This window comes from Astyanax mexicanus, chromosome 9 (genome assembly GCF_023375975.1).
Source record: "Astyanax mexicanus isolate ESR-SI-001 chromosome 9, AstMex3_surface, whole genome shotgun sequence".
Taxonomy (NCBI): domain Eukaryota; kingdom Metazoa; phylum Chordata; class Actinopteri; order Characiformes; family Acestrorhamphidae; genus Astyanax; species Astyanax mexicanus.
In genome coordinates this window covers 10,760,534-10,774,717 of record NC_064416.1, presented here as the reverse complement: position 1 = coordinate 10,774,717, position 14,184 = coordinate 10,760,534, and the positions used below count along the sequence as shown (strand labels likewise).

At 36.9% G+C, this 14,184-nt stretch overlaps 1 protein-coding gene across 1 annotated transcript in view; it reads right to left on the bottom strand.

The window, feature by feature from the left end:
* The window catches only part of hipk3b (homeodomain interacting protein kinase 3b), a 79,647-nt gene that overhangs the window by 28,192 nt on the left and 37,271 nt on the right, over positions 1-14,184 (bottom strand). The window contains exon 3 of the mRNA XM_049483243.1: positions 2,599-2,722. Within this exon, the coding sequence (XP_049339200.1) occupies positions 2,599-2,722 (124 nt within the window). The remainder of the gene's footprint in view (positions 1-2,598; positions 2,723-14,184) is intronic.

Sequence of the window (14,184 nt, the reverse complement as noted above, 5' to 3'; positions counted from 1 at the left end):
TACTTTATTATGCAGCGGGAGTTAATTCCTTAATGAAAAAGTGAGATGCTATTTTATGCACTATTGACACTCTATTAAAAATCTAAAATCAGCAAAACCTACAGGAACTGCATGACTCTTCTTTACAGTCACTGAAATAAATAGATTATCGGAGGACAGCATTAAAAAAAAAACGTATTTTACACACTTCTTTTTATAATTTTTTATAGCTTTACATTTATTTTTTTTCTCCCAATTTAGCTATAGGCAAATTATCCCACCCATTCAGCTTCTAGTCAACTGCTTAATTGAGCTGTATATCCCCACCATCACAAAGAAGGTGAAGACACATGAAGGTGCACACACATGCATCCTCCAACATACAGATCTGTGAGAGAAAAAAAGGGACCACTTAAAAATGATGATTTCTTTGATTTTACCACATTGAAAACCTCTGGAATATAATCAAGAGAAAGATGGATGATCACAAGCCATCAAACCAAACTGAACTGCTTGATTTTTTGCACCAGGAGTAAAGCAGCATAATGTTATCCAAAAGCAGTGTGTAAGACTGGTGGTGGAGAACATGCCAAGATGCATGAAAACTGTGATTAAAAACCAGGGTTATTCCACCAAATATTGATTTCTGACCTCTTAAAACTTTATGAATATGAACTCTGCATCTTTTTTTGGTTATTTCAGCCATTTCTCATTTTCTGCAAATAAATGATCTAAATGACAATATTTTTATTTGGAATTTGGGAGAAATGTTGTCTGTAGTTTATAGAATAAAACAACATTATTAATTTTATTCAAACATATAACTATAAATAGCAAAATCAGAGAAACTGATTCAGAAATTAAAGTGGTTTCTTAAGTTTTTCCAGAGCTGTATGTGAAGTCAGTCAACACCTCAGCACAGCGACTCGGTTGCAAAACATCAGCTCACTAACATCTTTTTGCAACATTTTTGAACTTTATAAAGGTTACATGAATATTTATATTTATTCTAATATTATTTATTATTAAGTGTTTAAATCTTTAGCACAGTAGTCTAAACCAAAACAGTAATAAAATAAAATATCATTTTATTTAAAGACAATATGATATGGTATAAAAAGGGGGCATCGCCCAACCCCCCTTTAACTTGTATAAGGCTAATTTATGGTAATTGTTTACATGTACAGTACATGACTCCATGCTGATTTTATTTTATAGGGAAAAAAAAATGTTGCTTTTCTTGGCTTCCTAGTTATTGTTTTCTCTGTACAGTGTTCTGTTGTCTCTGAAAGGCTGTGCATGTTTTGGTGTTCCATTTTTGTCATGTGGCCTCCAAATACTCGATTAAACATCAAAACAATCGTTAGATCACTGCACTGCTAATCAGATGACTGCCCTACTTTTTGCATTAGGCCTCGATCTGCCCCCTGACATTTCACTGTGAGAGAGTCATAGAGAAACTGCTGGCCTCTCCCTCTCTCTCTCTCTCTCCCTCTCTCTCTCTCCCTCCCTCTCTCTCTCTCTCTCTCCCTCTCTCTCTCTCCCTCTCCCTCTCCCTCTCCCTCTCCCTCTCTCTCTCTCTCTGTCTCTCTCTCTCTCTCCTTCAGAGCGTCTGCTCTCAGATGTGACTTCTCACACATCTCTGTGTTCTCTGCACTACGTCATCTGTGCACTGAGCTGTGGTATGTGCTCTCAAGCCCAAACAAACAATCCACTGAAGAATTTCTGCTGCCATCTTTCCAAAACTCTGTCTGTCTGCCTCTGTGTGTGTGTGTGTGTGTGTGTAACAATCAGCCATGACATTAAAACCACCTGCCTAATATTGTGCATGTCCCTCCATGCTGTCAAAACAGCTCAGACTGTTTTGAGACTTCTGAATTGGGCTGGACAATATTTCATATATATATATATTTTTAATGCACAATGCATTAAAGAGGAAGTGCTGCATCGCAATGGGATTTAACCCTTTTAGACCTGAATTATCTGTAGTGGTGGAAACAAAAAAATGTGAGAATGCTGTTTTCTGTCTGTAATGCACATATATATAAAATCTACATAGCAAATAAATTCAGTTAACTAATATATATATATATATATATATATATATATATATATATATATATATATATATATATATATATATATATACACACACACACATATTGACCTTTTTCAATGGCTTAATTAAATGGCTCTATTACTAAAACTTTTTTTTTTCCAGTGCAGTGGGTGGGGCCAAGTTACTGTTTCATTGGTTTATAAACTTGTTTATTGGCTGGCTCATGTTCTATTCTGATTTACAACAGCTCTCAAATAGTTTTATGTGTAAAAAAAACTACTAAAGAAAAACAAAAAAAGAAAAAGAAAGAAAATACAGATGAAGGATCTGAAAAGGTTAAAAGAAAGACCTAATTTATAAAGAGCAATAAAAAATAGGGGGCAGAGAATGGTCCAACGATGTCTTAAAGCTTTGCAACTATGTTCGGGAGATTGCTGGTTCGAATCCCAGTCATGCAGCTTGCCATCAGCTGCCGGAGCCCTGAGAGAGCATAATTGCCCTTGCTCTCTCTGCTGACAGTGGCAGTAAAGAAGCTAATCAGCCGTGGTCAGAATAATTACCTGGTCGAACTCCAGAGCCCCAGGGTAGAGGGGCCAGCCGAGGAAGAGCTCAGCTATCACACAGCCCAGCGACCACATGTCTATGGCTTCACAAAACGGCAGGCCCAGAATGATCTCCGGAGCCCTGTGGAGAGACAAACAAACAAATCCAACAAAGTTAGGCTTCCACACATCCAGCCACAACAACACTACTGTACAGCAGCGAGACAGCACATGTTACCCAGCAGGCTGTGGTGTAGTTTTATTTCCGCTGCACACGACGGTGGCATGACCCTGCAGAACAGCGTTAGCGTTGTATTCACTACAATGGCTGATTTACATTCAAGAGAAACGACTCCATGGGATCAGTGGGTTCAGCTGAAGCAACAATGAAGCGTGATTGGATGAGGGTGGAGGATCTCCGCTTCTCTAGTCTTCTCTAGTGATAGTAGAACTTGGCAAACGATTACCAAGGCAGTGTTTCCCCCTACATGCCTACTGTTAAGTTAGACAAGGTTTACATATTAAAAGAATGCATTTTATGGAACACAAAACCCTGAATCTAAGAAATGAGCTTAATAATACAGTTTAGTTCAATAGTGTTCAAGTAAGCTTGATTAATATATACAATATACAGTAGGGGTGGGAATCGTTTACTATCTCACGATTCGATTCGATTCCGATTTTGGGGGCCACGATTCGATTCAAAATCGATTTTTGATTCAAAACGATTTGAATTATAAAAATTTCTGCTTCTGGCTTATGAATCTTATTGAAAAAAAAACCCTCCATAATATACACTGGTCCTGGAGCAAGTAATGTGTTACAAAAACAATAAAATGTGCAGGAATGTGGGTCCTCAGTGACAGAGAAATCACTGGGATATCACAATGACGTTAATGAACAATAAATAAATAATAAATAACACTGCTTTATTACCAGGCTACTAGCGGTGGTGTGTAGGTGACGCTGCTGGGCTGATGTGATGATAGCAGTGAAGCGCTAAAGTTCAGGAGCAGCTGCTGATTAACTAGTTAATTTAAGGTGGTTGTATTTCTTCAGAAAGGGAGCAGGAGGTGGAGAAATTAATTCATATTGTCCATTCCTTAATTCCTCTGTGATGAGGAGCTGAAATTAGCTCTGATTAGCTTATTGTTATTTTTCCGTTCCGCCTTAAATGCTGCAGCCCGCTGCCACCTGTAGCGTTATTTAAGGTGGAACTGGAAAGTTAGCTAGTTAGCTAGCTAACAGTTACTGAAACTAACTACTAGCGATCTTTTTTATGCTTGTTATGAAGCATTCTGCCATAAAACATTGAAACTACACGTTAATCTAAGGTAATATAGTGCTTGTTCTGCCATCTTACCGGTGATTCTCAAACACCTACGCTCTGTGTGTGTCTGGAAGATCTCCGTTTGAAGGGACAAGCCCTATCCCCAGGGTTGCCAGGTCCAACAAAAATACCCAGCCCAAAATCAGTCTAAAACCCGCCCCTCAGAATCGATTTTGGGACATTTTAAATCGATTCTGAATCGTAGTAAATGAGAATCAAGATTCTTATGTGAATCGATTTTTTGGCACACCTCTAATATACAGTGAATATTTAGAAATATTTTATTTTCTCATGATAAGTTCCAATTATTTCCAATTTGCCTAGTCCATCCAATGAAAACAACCAGAATAGCTGCAGAAGGTGTCGACGAGACCAAGGGGCCGTGTGCAATTGTACGGACCATAAACAGAAAACATACAGTGATAAGAAGCCTGCTGATGTTATTATAAATGCTTAGGCTTGACTGTATTTAAGTATTTAACAACTTCCTAAATTTTAACAGCTGGAGTTTGTTTTTAGCATTTTTCCTTTTTTTTTTTTGCAAAACATGCATCTAGTGCATTTTTATGACCAATAAATTACTACGGTGAAACACCCACATAATATATAGAGCTAAAATGACTTGTAGTGTGTGGTAACACATGTGATACACATCCTAAAAGTTTAAAGAGCGTGAAACATCTGGCCCGCGAGGTTGTTTGAACTAAAAAAAACTAAAAAAAAAAAAAAACTAAAAAAAAACTAAAAAAATGTTTCTCTGGGGAGCTTTTGTTTACATCCCTCCCCGATCTCTCTCTGTTGCACTCGGCATAACTTTAGTTTCCGCCTGTTCTCGTTTTTCCACCCGGGTGTTTCTTTCCCGGCCGTGTCCCAATTCACTAGCCGGGGCAGCGGTAGTGTATTGGATAGCGACCCTGACTACATGAATCAATCACGCGTAAATACCAGTGTGTTTTTTTTGTTTGTTTTTTTTTTACTTTCTTTTTGGGTTTATCTGCTTTGAGATCAACTGTTCTGCAATGGGGTTTAACAACCCTCTGGGCTGAAGAGCTACTAGTCTGTAGCACTCCATCCCGTAACACTGTAATGGCTCGGAAAATTTCTGGCCGACCCCTGTTCTGAAGTAATAAATTGCTAGTGTAAATGGTGAGGGTGCCACGTTTTTTTAATCAAGGTCCGTACTTTTTAGATGGACCCTGGGGAGGGGGGTTTCTGCCACTGCTATAGAAAATCCTAGCAGAGGTTGACATTGCTTAGTTATGCATGACTTAGTAGTGTGAAGTGTGCAGCGACACATCTGATAAACATCGTAAAACTTTAGTAACTTTGGTAAAATATGCTTCAGCTTCGGTATTTCTAAAGTAATAAATTGATATTGTGAATGTCCTACTGTTATACGTTTTTAATCAGGGTGCACACTTTACAGACGGTCCCTGGAAAGGGGTTTACAGTCATTGCTTTAGAAATCCAAGAGACAAAACACACTGTACAGGTTGCCATGGTCAGTTAGGCTTAAAATTACATGTGTATTAAGTGTGGCCACTGTAAGGCAGGAGGCTGTGGGTTGCTTAGCGCTGTAACAGCGTGGTGATCCCATTGAGCAGCATTACAGGTGCGCCACGTGAGCCAGAGGGTGACGCAGCTCCACTCTGCGCTCATTTCAGTAAGAGGGCCTGCCGGCTCGCCGTTCCTCGGGTTACTCCGGTGTCTCGTTACAGTCGTAACAGCAGCTCTATACGGCCTCCTACGCAGCTCCATTACTGACGAGGACAGCGCCCTGAATTAGACGCAGAACACATGTGCACCAACACAAAGGATGAAACCCAGTACGCCACAGCCTCCACTGTGCACACCAGAGAAGATAAAAGCACAGGCCTCTTAGCTTTTAATAAATCCACACTACCCAGAGCCCTCTGCTGCCTTCACACGTGGCTCACACTGGCTGAGGAGGGGGCAGCAGGGTGGGCTCCGGCTTCATACCACCAATTCACTATTCATCCTACAACCGTCTCTTTTACTCTATAGTGAAAGGGGGATTTGTCATTTCTTCATATAAGGCCGCCTCTAGAGCGAGTCCAAAAATTGTCATCAGCCAGGAATGTGATTACACACAGTGTACAATGATGATGATGATGATGATGATGATGATGATGGTGTGAGAGAGTCCCCTGGGGCAGCTAACTTTATTTATTCATTTATTTTATTATTATTATTATTATTATTATTATTATTATTATTATTATTATTATTATTATTATTTTACATTTTTAAAGTGAAAATTCTAATTAGTTTGCTTTCAAAATAATAAAAAGCTTTATAATAAACAATAAAAAATGCATTTATGAATTTTGAAACAAACAAAAACATACAAAAAACAAATCATTAGGCTTACAATGACTAAATTAATATGACAAAAAATATGGCAAAAAAAAAAAATACACACGTTTTGATATATTGTAAATCAGACAGTATTTTTATTTTTACACTGTGTGAGAATTCCATTATGAACAGAACCTGCAACAATATATGTGCTAATCATTTATTACTTTAAAATTATATTATAAAATTATATTATAGGGTTCTTGCACCATTTAAAAAAATTAAATGTAATGCTTTTTAAGGCCTTTTTAAGACCTCAATAAATATAATTTAAGACGCAAAAATGTAGTCATAACTTCTTTAGTTCTCTCCCCGGTAACGTTAGCTAACTTCATGCTGGCGTTAGTATGTTAGCTAACTCAGCGCTAATGTTAGCTAGCTTTCCGCTACATTTAGTTCTATCCCTGGTAATATTAGCTAGCTCGCTTTGGCTAGCTAAAGTTGGTATGTTATCTAGCTTGCAGAGCTAGCTTGATGCTAAAGTTAGTATGTTAGCTAGCTAGCTGCTAATGTTAGTATGCTAAGTAGCTCTCGGTTAAAGTTGGTTCTCTCCCCGGATAGGATGTGTACCATGGGCCACTGTGTTTTCCCACCAGCATTAAACGCACCATCTGAAAATGTAATACCTACATCAAACTTACAATTAATTACCCGTATTTTCATTTAAGACATTTTAAGACTATTTAAGGACCTGCGAGAACCCTGTATTATCATTTATTAATCAACATGAAAAAATATGTAGATAAATACTGGTGTAATCAATAATTAACTAAATAGCTAAAGATATTTGGAAACTGAAATTATTTGGCTCTAAAGTAAATATTTTATATCAAACAATGACTTGTTTTAAACTGACTTCCATTGAAAGTTAAAGCAACAGTCTGTAAGTTTTAGATTCAGGGATTTGGAGACCTCTCTCACTCGGTTTTTAGTATTAATATATATTATTAATTATTAGTAGGAATTGAGCAATATGGCCCTGAAATAATAATTTCACAATATTTCATGGTATTTTCACAATAACGAAATTCTTGGCGATATGACAAAACACTGAATTGCAAAAATTATTTAATTATTTAACGAAAACACTACTGCAACAAATTGAAAATTAAATTGTATTATTGCATACGAGATATTAAAAAATACAAGATTATTTTTTTTTTTTTTTATTTGTGACAGAAGTCAATGATCCAGAATGTCATGATATTAAAAATAATGCACTCCAAATATCTCCATATATCCAGAATTAAAGTAAAATAAATGATACTGTACAGATATAATCTGTCTCTAGTAGATATGTAATGGGAAATCAGAACAGTGTGAATTTTTCTTTTGCTAAAAACAGCAAAGAAATTCAGAGTATAATATCGCTCACAATATTAAAAAATGTTGACGATATTATTGGGTATGGTACAATATGGTCCCTAATTATTGGTATTAATTATTAATATAAGGTTGTGCCAGGGCAACAAATTAGAATTAAAAGTGAGGGACTGCTGCTTTAAGAAGTTTTACTTCTCCTACAAAGTTTTTTAAATAATTTTCATCCTGAAAAATGGGCCCTAAACAGAACAGCAACTGGACTGATCATGAACACAGTGTTTGGATGTGTGTGTGTGCGCGTGTGTGTGAAGGCCAGGGGGGTGTCACATTCCTATATACTGGTACATACTGTACTGTCCCTCACATTCCCAAGCTGATAGTGAAAGTTTGTCAAACTGAAAAACAGAGCAGGCTGAGGCCTTGTGTACGAGGGACAACCCAACACATCACAGCAGCCTTCCCCTCTGACCTTCTCCCGCATGATTTAGATAAGCTCTGTCCCAACCACTAACTGCTGAAGGCCTGCACTAATAGGCGGAGAATATGACATAAAGATAATATCATTTATTACACAATATTATACAATATGTATGCACTGGTATAAGGTTTAAACTTAATATTGTTTAAGCATACAGTTACCTCAGCAGGGTGTTTATCAAACGTTTACTTCAGCAGTGCTATTCTAATCAAGCATTACCTTAGTAGAGTTAGTTTAATCATATATTTACCTCAGAAGTGCTATCCTGGTCATAAATTTACCTCAGTACAACTTTTTTCTAATCAGTTACCTCAGCAGTGTGTTTTTAATCAAACATTTACTTCAGTAGTGCTATTCTAATCATGCATTACCGTAGTAGAGTTAGTTTAATCATATAGTTACCTCAGAAGTGCTATTCTGGTCATAAATTTACCTCAGTACACCTATTTTAATCTCTGCAGTGTGTTTCTAATCAAACATTTACTTGAGCAGTGCTATTCCAATCGTACATTACCTCAGTAGAGTTATTTTAATCATGCAGTGACCTCAGCAAGGTGTTTCTAATCAAACATTTACATTTAACAGTGCTATTCTGTTCTTACATTTCCTCAGTAGAGTTAGTATAATCATATAGTTACCTCAGCAGTGTGGTTCTAAGCAAATATTTTCCTTAGCTGTGCTATTCTAATCATAAATTACCTCAGTAGAGTTAGCATAATCATACTGTTACCTTAGTAGTGCTATTTTGGTCATAAATTTACCTCAGTAAACCTATTCTAATCATAGAGTTACCTCAGAAGTGCTATTCTGATCATAAATTCACCTCAGTAAACCTAATCATAGTTGCATGACTAGGTTTTAAAATAGGTTTGTGAGTTAGCGATGCCGTTTGGTACAGCGCTCCACGGTGCCTCTAGTGGTGTGGCAGAATGTGGAAAATGCATACCGGTTTTAATTCTCCCTCCGGTTTACAGGAAGGACTTGTATACCACCCAGCAATAATGCAGGGATTTAAAGTTCTACAGTTAAGATAATACAGGCTGTTCATATTTACTATTCTACCCTGAGGCACTGATAGGGAATTCCACCCACTTTATTCATTTATACCTTTACATGCTCTCATGAATATGCACAGAATAAAAAAACTACTGCAACCATGAGAGAGTTCAGATTTTTGTTCTAATGAAAAATCACCAGTACAGCTGAATCTCTGACTCACTGGATAAGGCTGATGATTCAACAGCAGAAAGTACAATTTCCCCAAAACATCTTCAGAAGGAAATTAAAATCATCAATCGAGAAAAAATGAGGCCTGCTGGAGTTCCCCTTCTGGAAAGAAAAACTAAATAGGAGAATTCACAAAACCTCTTGTTCTTTACTGGCCACTTTGCATCTCCATACCCTTATATGCACCTTTTACCAATATAATAACTTTCCAGATAACATGCTGACGTGAAAATGATGTCCACAGCTTTCACGATTGAATCTCACCAGGGTTACTGATCACTGTATACAGTAGGGGTGGGCGATATGGCTCTAAAATAATATCACAATATTTCAGGTATCTTTGCGATAACTATATACTTGGCGATATAGGAAAACTAAAAGAATTCATTCATTTCAGGAATATAGTATAATAGTATAACAGTATAATCATAATGTGGCAAAATAAATAATAGCATAAAATAATATAATTCAGCAAAAAATATTGCAGAATATTTGATGCATGCATATAAACTGCAAACTAAAACAATTATACAATAAATAAACCTAAAGCTTCACAGTAAATAATAGACTACTTTTAAGACAGAACAGCCCTACTATCACTATATGGATTTTTAATATCATGATATTTCTGTGTCACGATATATTGTATACGATATAATATTGCCCACCCCTAGTATACAGACATAGAAGGATTACACAAGAGCCACATATGGGTTACACACAGCTGACGTAGCAGAGCACAGGCACTTTGACAGCCCAACATTAATGAAGTCCTGCCACCAGTGGCCCTAACTTTTTTTATGGTCACATTCAGGTACAATATTCAAAAAAAAAAAAAAGACAATGCTCGTCCACGTACTTCTGCCATCTCAAGAGCTTAAAAGAACGAAGACAAAATGAAGATGATAATCCCTGAACATGTGTGGGATGCAACTGGATGCTCCATCAACACTCTACACATCCCTACCACAAAATCTGCGGGAATTGTGTGGGAATATTTAAGCTGCATGGGACGGATTCCACAGGACCATTAGGAACCTCTACAACTCCAGTACTGAGATGTCTGGCATAGTACTATGTTACAATAAATTGCACATAACTTTTGTATGTGTAGCTATATAAGCTAATAAATACGACCAAGCATATGACCTATATCAGTCTATGATTGTAATAATAATTTGTTTGTGGTAACGTTTATCTTCCTTCTGAATAGAATTGCAAACAGACACTTCTTGGCACAACTATTTACGTTAATTTCTTTAACAAAGAGAGTAAATACATAAATACATGTGTCGGACAAATGCTTGTCTAGCTTAATAAAAATTCTGAAACGTATCCTGAGCATACTGATTAGGAAAAAAATTGAGACCACTTTAGTTTCTAAATCAGTTTCTCTATTTATAGGTATATGTTTAAATAAAATTAGTGTTGTTTTATTCTATAAACTACAGACAAGTTCACATTCATAAAGTTTAAAGAGTTAAGAAATCAATATTTGGTGGAATAACCCTGGTTTTTAATCACAGTTTTCATGCATCTTGGCATCATGTTCTCCTCCACCAGTCTTACACACTGCTTTTGGATAACTTTATGCCTTTACTCCTGGTGCTAACATTCAAGCAGTTCAGTTTGGTTTGATGTCTTGTGATCTTCCTCTTGATTATATTCCAGAGGTTTTCAATTTGGTAAAAATCATTAAGTGGTCTTATACTTCTTGATATATCATATAATTTCAATTGTATTGCATCATATCGAAATGTGGTGTCAAATATCAATAGTTTTATTCAAACAGGCTTTAAATTACTCCACATGCTGGCTGCTAATCTAATTAATAGGATGAACACCCAGTAAAAATATTTGTTCTCATTAGAGAACTGTCTTGCAATACAGTATATTGAGTATCTCAGAATCACAGAATCATGATATCATCGTTATCATTAGATGTCATGTGATTTTCACACCCCTATTGATTACTATAATAGCAATAAAATCAATAATAGCTAATCGTATAGTAAGTGGTAATATTTTTTTTTGTTGTTGTTTTTGTTTTTTTACAGAATCTGCTTGAACGGAATTTCAAGGAGATTTACCCTCATAAGATACAGATCACTGATGTGCCCACCACCAATACCAGAGAAAAGAGATTTAAGAAGATTCAACAAGTTCCGATTTCAAAACGAATATCCGAGCGCCTCTGAAATACCGGGATCTGACCGGGATTTACTGCCTGGACCAGTTGAAATACGGGACTCTAGAGATTCCACCTTCACCACACAGAGGTAACAAAGCCTTTGAGGCACTGATATGTTTACCCAGAGGTACAACCCACGCCGTGTGAAGCCTAGTGTGTGCTGGTGCCGCATTACACACAAGTTGGTACTGGATCAGATTCTGATCTTTCTGATCTCTTCGGGCAAGAGGGGATTTTCCTCCACGTCTGATCTTTTCCAAGGTTGGAAAGGTAAAAAAAAAAAAAAAAAGTTATGTAAACAGACTAGAGTCGAGCAGTGATAAGGAAAATACACACGCTTGCATAATGTACAGCTACAGATTAAAGTAAGGGTAAGGGACCTGTCTGTAAAGTATAGACCTTAATTTAAAAACTTAAAACATTAAAGGAGATAAGAAGAAAACAATTTGACCGGGTGTTGATGAAAGAATTAAAATACACACTTTATAACACTAGAATAAGCTTGAACATTTAGCAAAAAATAGCAGAAATTACTAAAACGGATACATAAAAAGTAGTAAGGGACAGTCTGTAAAGTACAGACCTTAATTGAAAAACTTTAAAATTAAAGGAGATATGAAGAAAACAATTTGATCTGGTGTCGATAAAAGTATCTAAACACACTTCATACCACTAGAATGAGCTCAAACATTGCATAAAAATAGCAGGAATTGCTACAATGGGCAAAGGAGATGGAGTAAGGGACCGTCTTTAAAGTATGGACATTAATTTAAAAACGTAAAACAAAGGTTTTAGAAAAACAACTTGACCTGGTGTTGATAAAAGTAGAAAAAAACACCCTTTATACCACTAGAATGAGCTCAAACATTCAACGAAAACAGCCAGATATGCCAACAGTGGGCACAGGAGATAGAATAAGGGATCGTCTGTAAAGTACAGACCTTAATTTAAAAACTTAAAACATTAAAAAAGATAAGAAGAAAACAATTTAATTTGGTATTGACGAAAGTAGCAAAATACACACGTCATACAACCAGCACGAGCTCTAATAAATGCACAGAAGCAACCTGATGAGCACAGCACTGGCACACTAAAATGCCCAAAGCGAGCACCAATATATTTGTGACTTGCTCTAATTCTTGCTCGGAAAGATGATCATAAAAAAGAAACTCTGAAATCTGATTTTTTAAATCTGGGTTGAACACCTAATGGGTTGAACACCTGATTTTTTAAATCTGGGTTTATTTCACCCAGTACATTTAATTATTTCATTAAATTATTGGAATCACAGGTGCTGAAGACAGTAAGGGACTGTTTGTAAAGTGCAGACCTCCATTAAAAACGTACAAAAACATTCACAAAAGTATAAATGTAATTCACAAATATGCCCAACTGTTTCCCTCGAGCCCTTTTTTTGGTTGCTGAAATGAATATTATACAGCAACATTAGCCTAATTAGTGCTAAAGAAAAAGAAGAACAAGTGCGTGTCCATGACGCCCATTTGTTATCAGTACAACCAACAATACACCTTATAAAGAAAATAGATGGGATGGCTGCAGCAGGAACTGTAAGTGATGAGGGACAATCTCTAAAGTATGAACCTTAATTTAAAAAAGTACAACATTCCTAGAGCTGTTAGTCTCATACTACCAGCATGAGCTCAAACAAGTGTACAGAAGCAGCAGAAGTGCTGAGTGTGGCACTGGCACTGACTACAGTGCCCAAAGTGAGCACAGGCAGCTTGCCCAGGCAGGGGATGGAATTGCCCTATATCACAGAGCACTAATCTGATGTAAGACGATCCTCTTCTGTACTGGACATTAAACCATGTGAGCGACTAGAGTAAAAATGGACTTTTGTTTGCTTCTCCTCGCTCTGTCTTCTGTTAATTTAAGTTAAGATAAAAAATGCTTCTGCAATGTCACAAGATTTATTTCAATCCAGTGTTGCATTAATTTATAACCAAGATCTTGCAGCATTAATAATAATATAGTCTGACCACTGCAGATCCCAAAGATTCTCAATGAGAACAGTTAAGGTCTGGACTCTGTGGTGAACTCTCTCAATCCATGTGTGAAAATGATGATCGCATGCTCCCTGAACCCTGAACTCTTTCACAATTCCAGCACCATGAATCCTGACATTGTCAACTTGGAATATGGCCGTGTCATCAGGGAAGAAAATAAAATCCATTGATGGAATAACCTGGTCTATGTTCAGTATATTCAGGTAGTCAGCTGACCTCATTCTTTCAGCACATACTGTTGCTGAACCTAAACCTGCAGACCAACTGCAGCATCAACCCCACATCATTTACTTACTTAAATACAGGTGGAGACTTTTTTTTGGCCAGGCAGTATATTTCTGCAGATTTTACCATAGTTTAGGGCACTAAAGCATTGTAGAGCAGCCAGCATTGTGAAATGTTATGATTGTCATTCATGGTCATTCTCCAGTCCTTCATCAGTGGTCACAGGACGCTGCTCGCAAGTGTTTAAAACCTCCAGCAGCACTGCTGCGTCTGATCCACAACACTACTAACACACCATGACCACCATGTCCATCAGTTTCACCACAGTGCTGAGAATAAATAACCCACCACTCAAATAATAATAGCTGATCTGTGATGGTCGATCCTGTGTAGTGCTGTGCGATATGATGACAAATATCGTGGG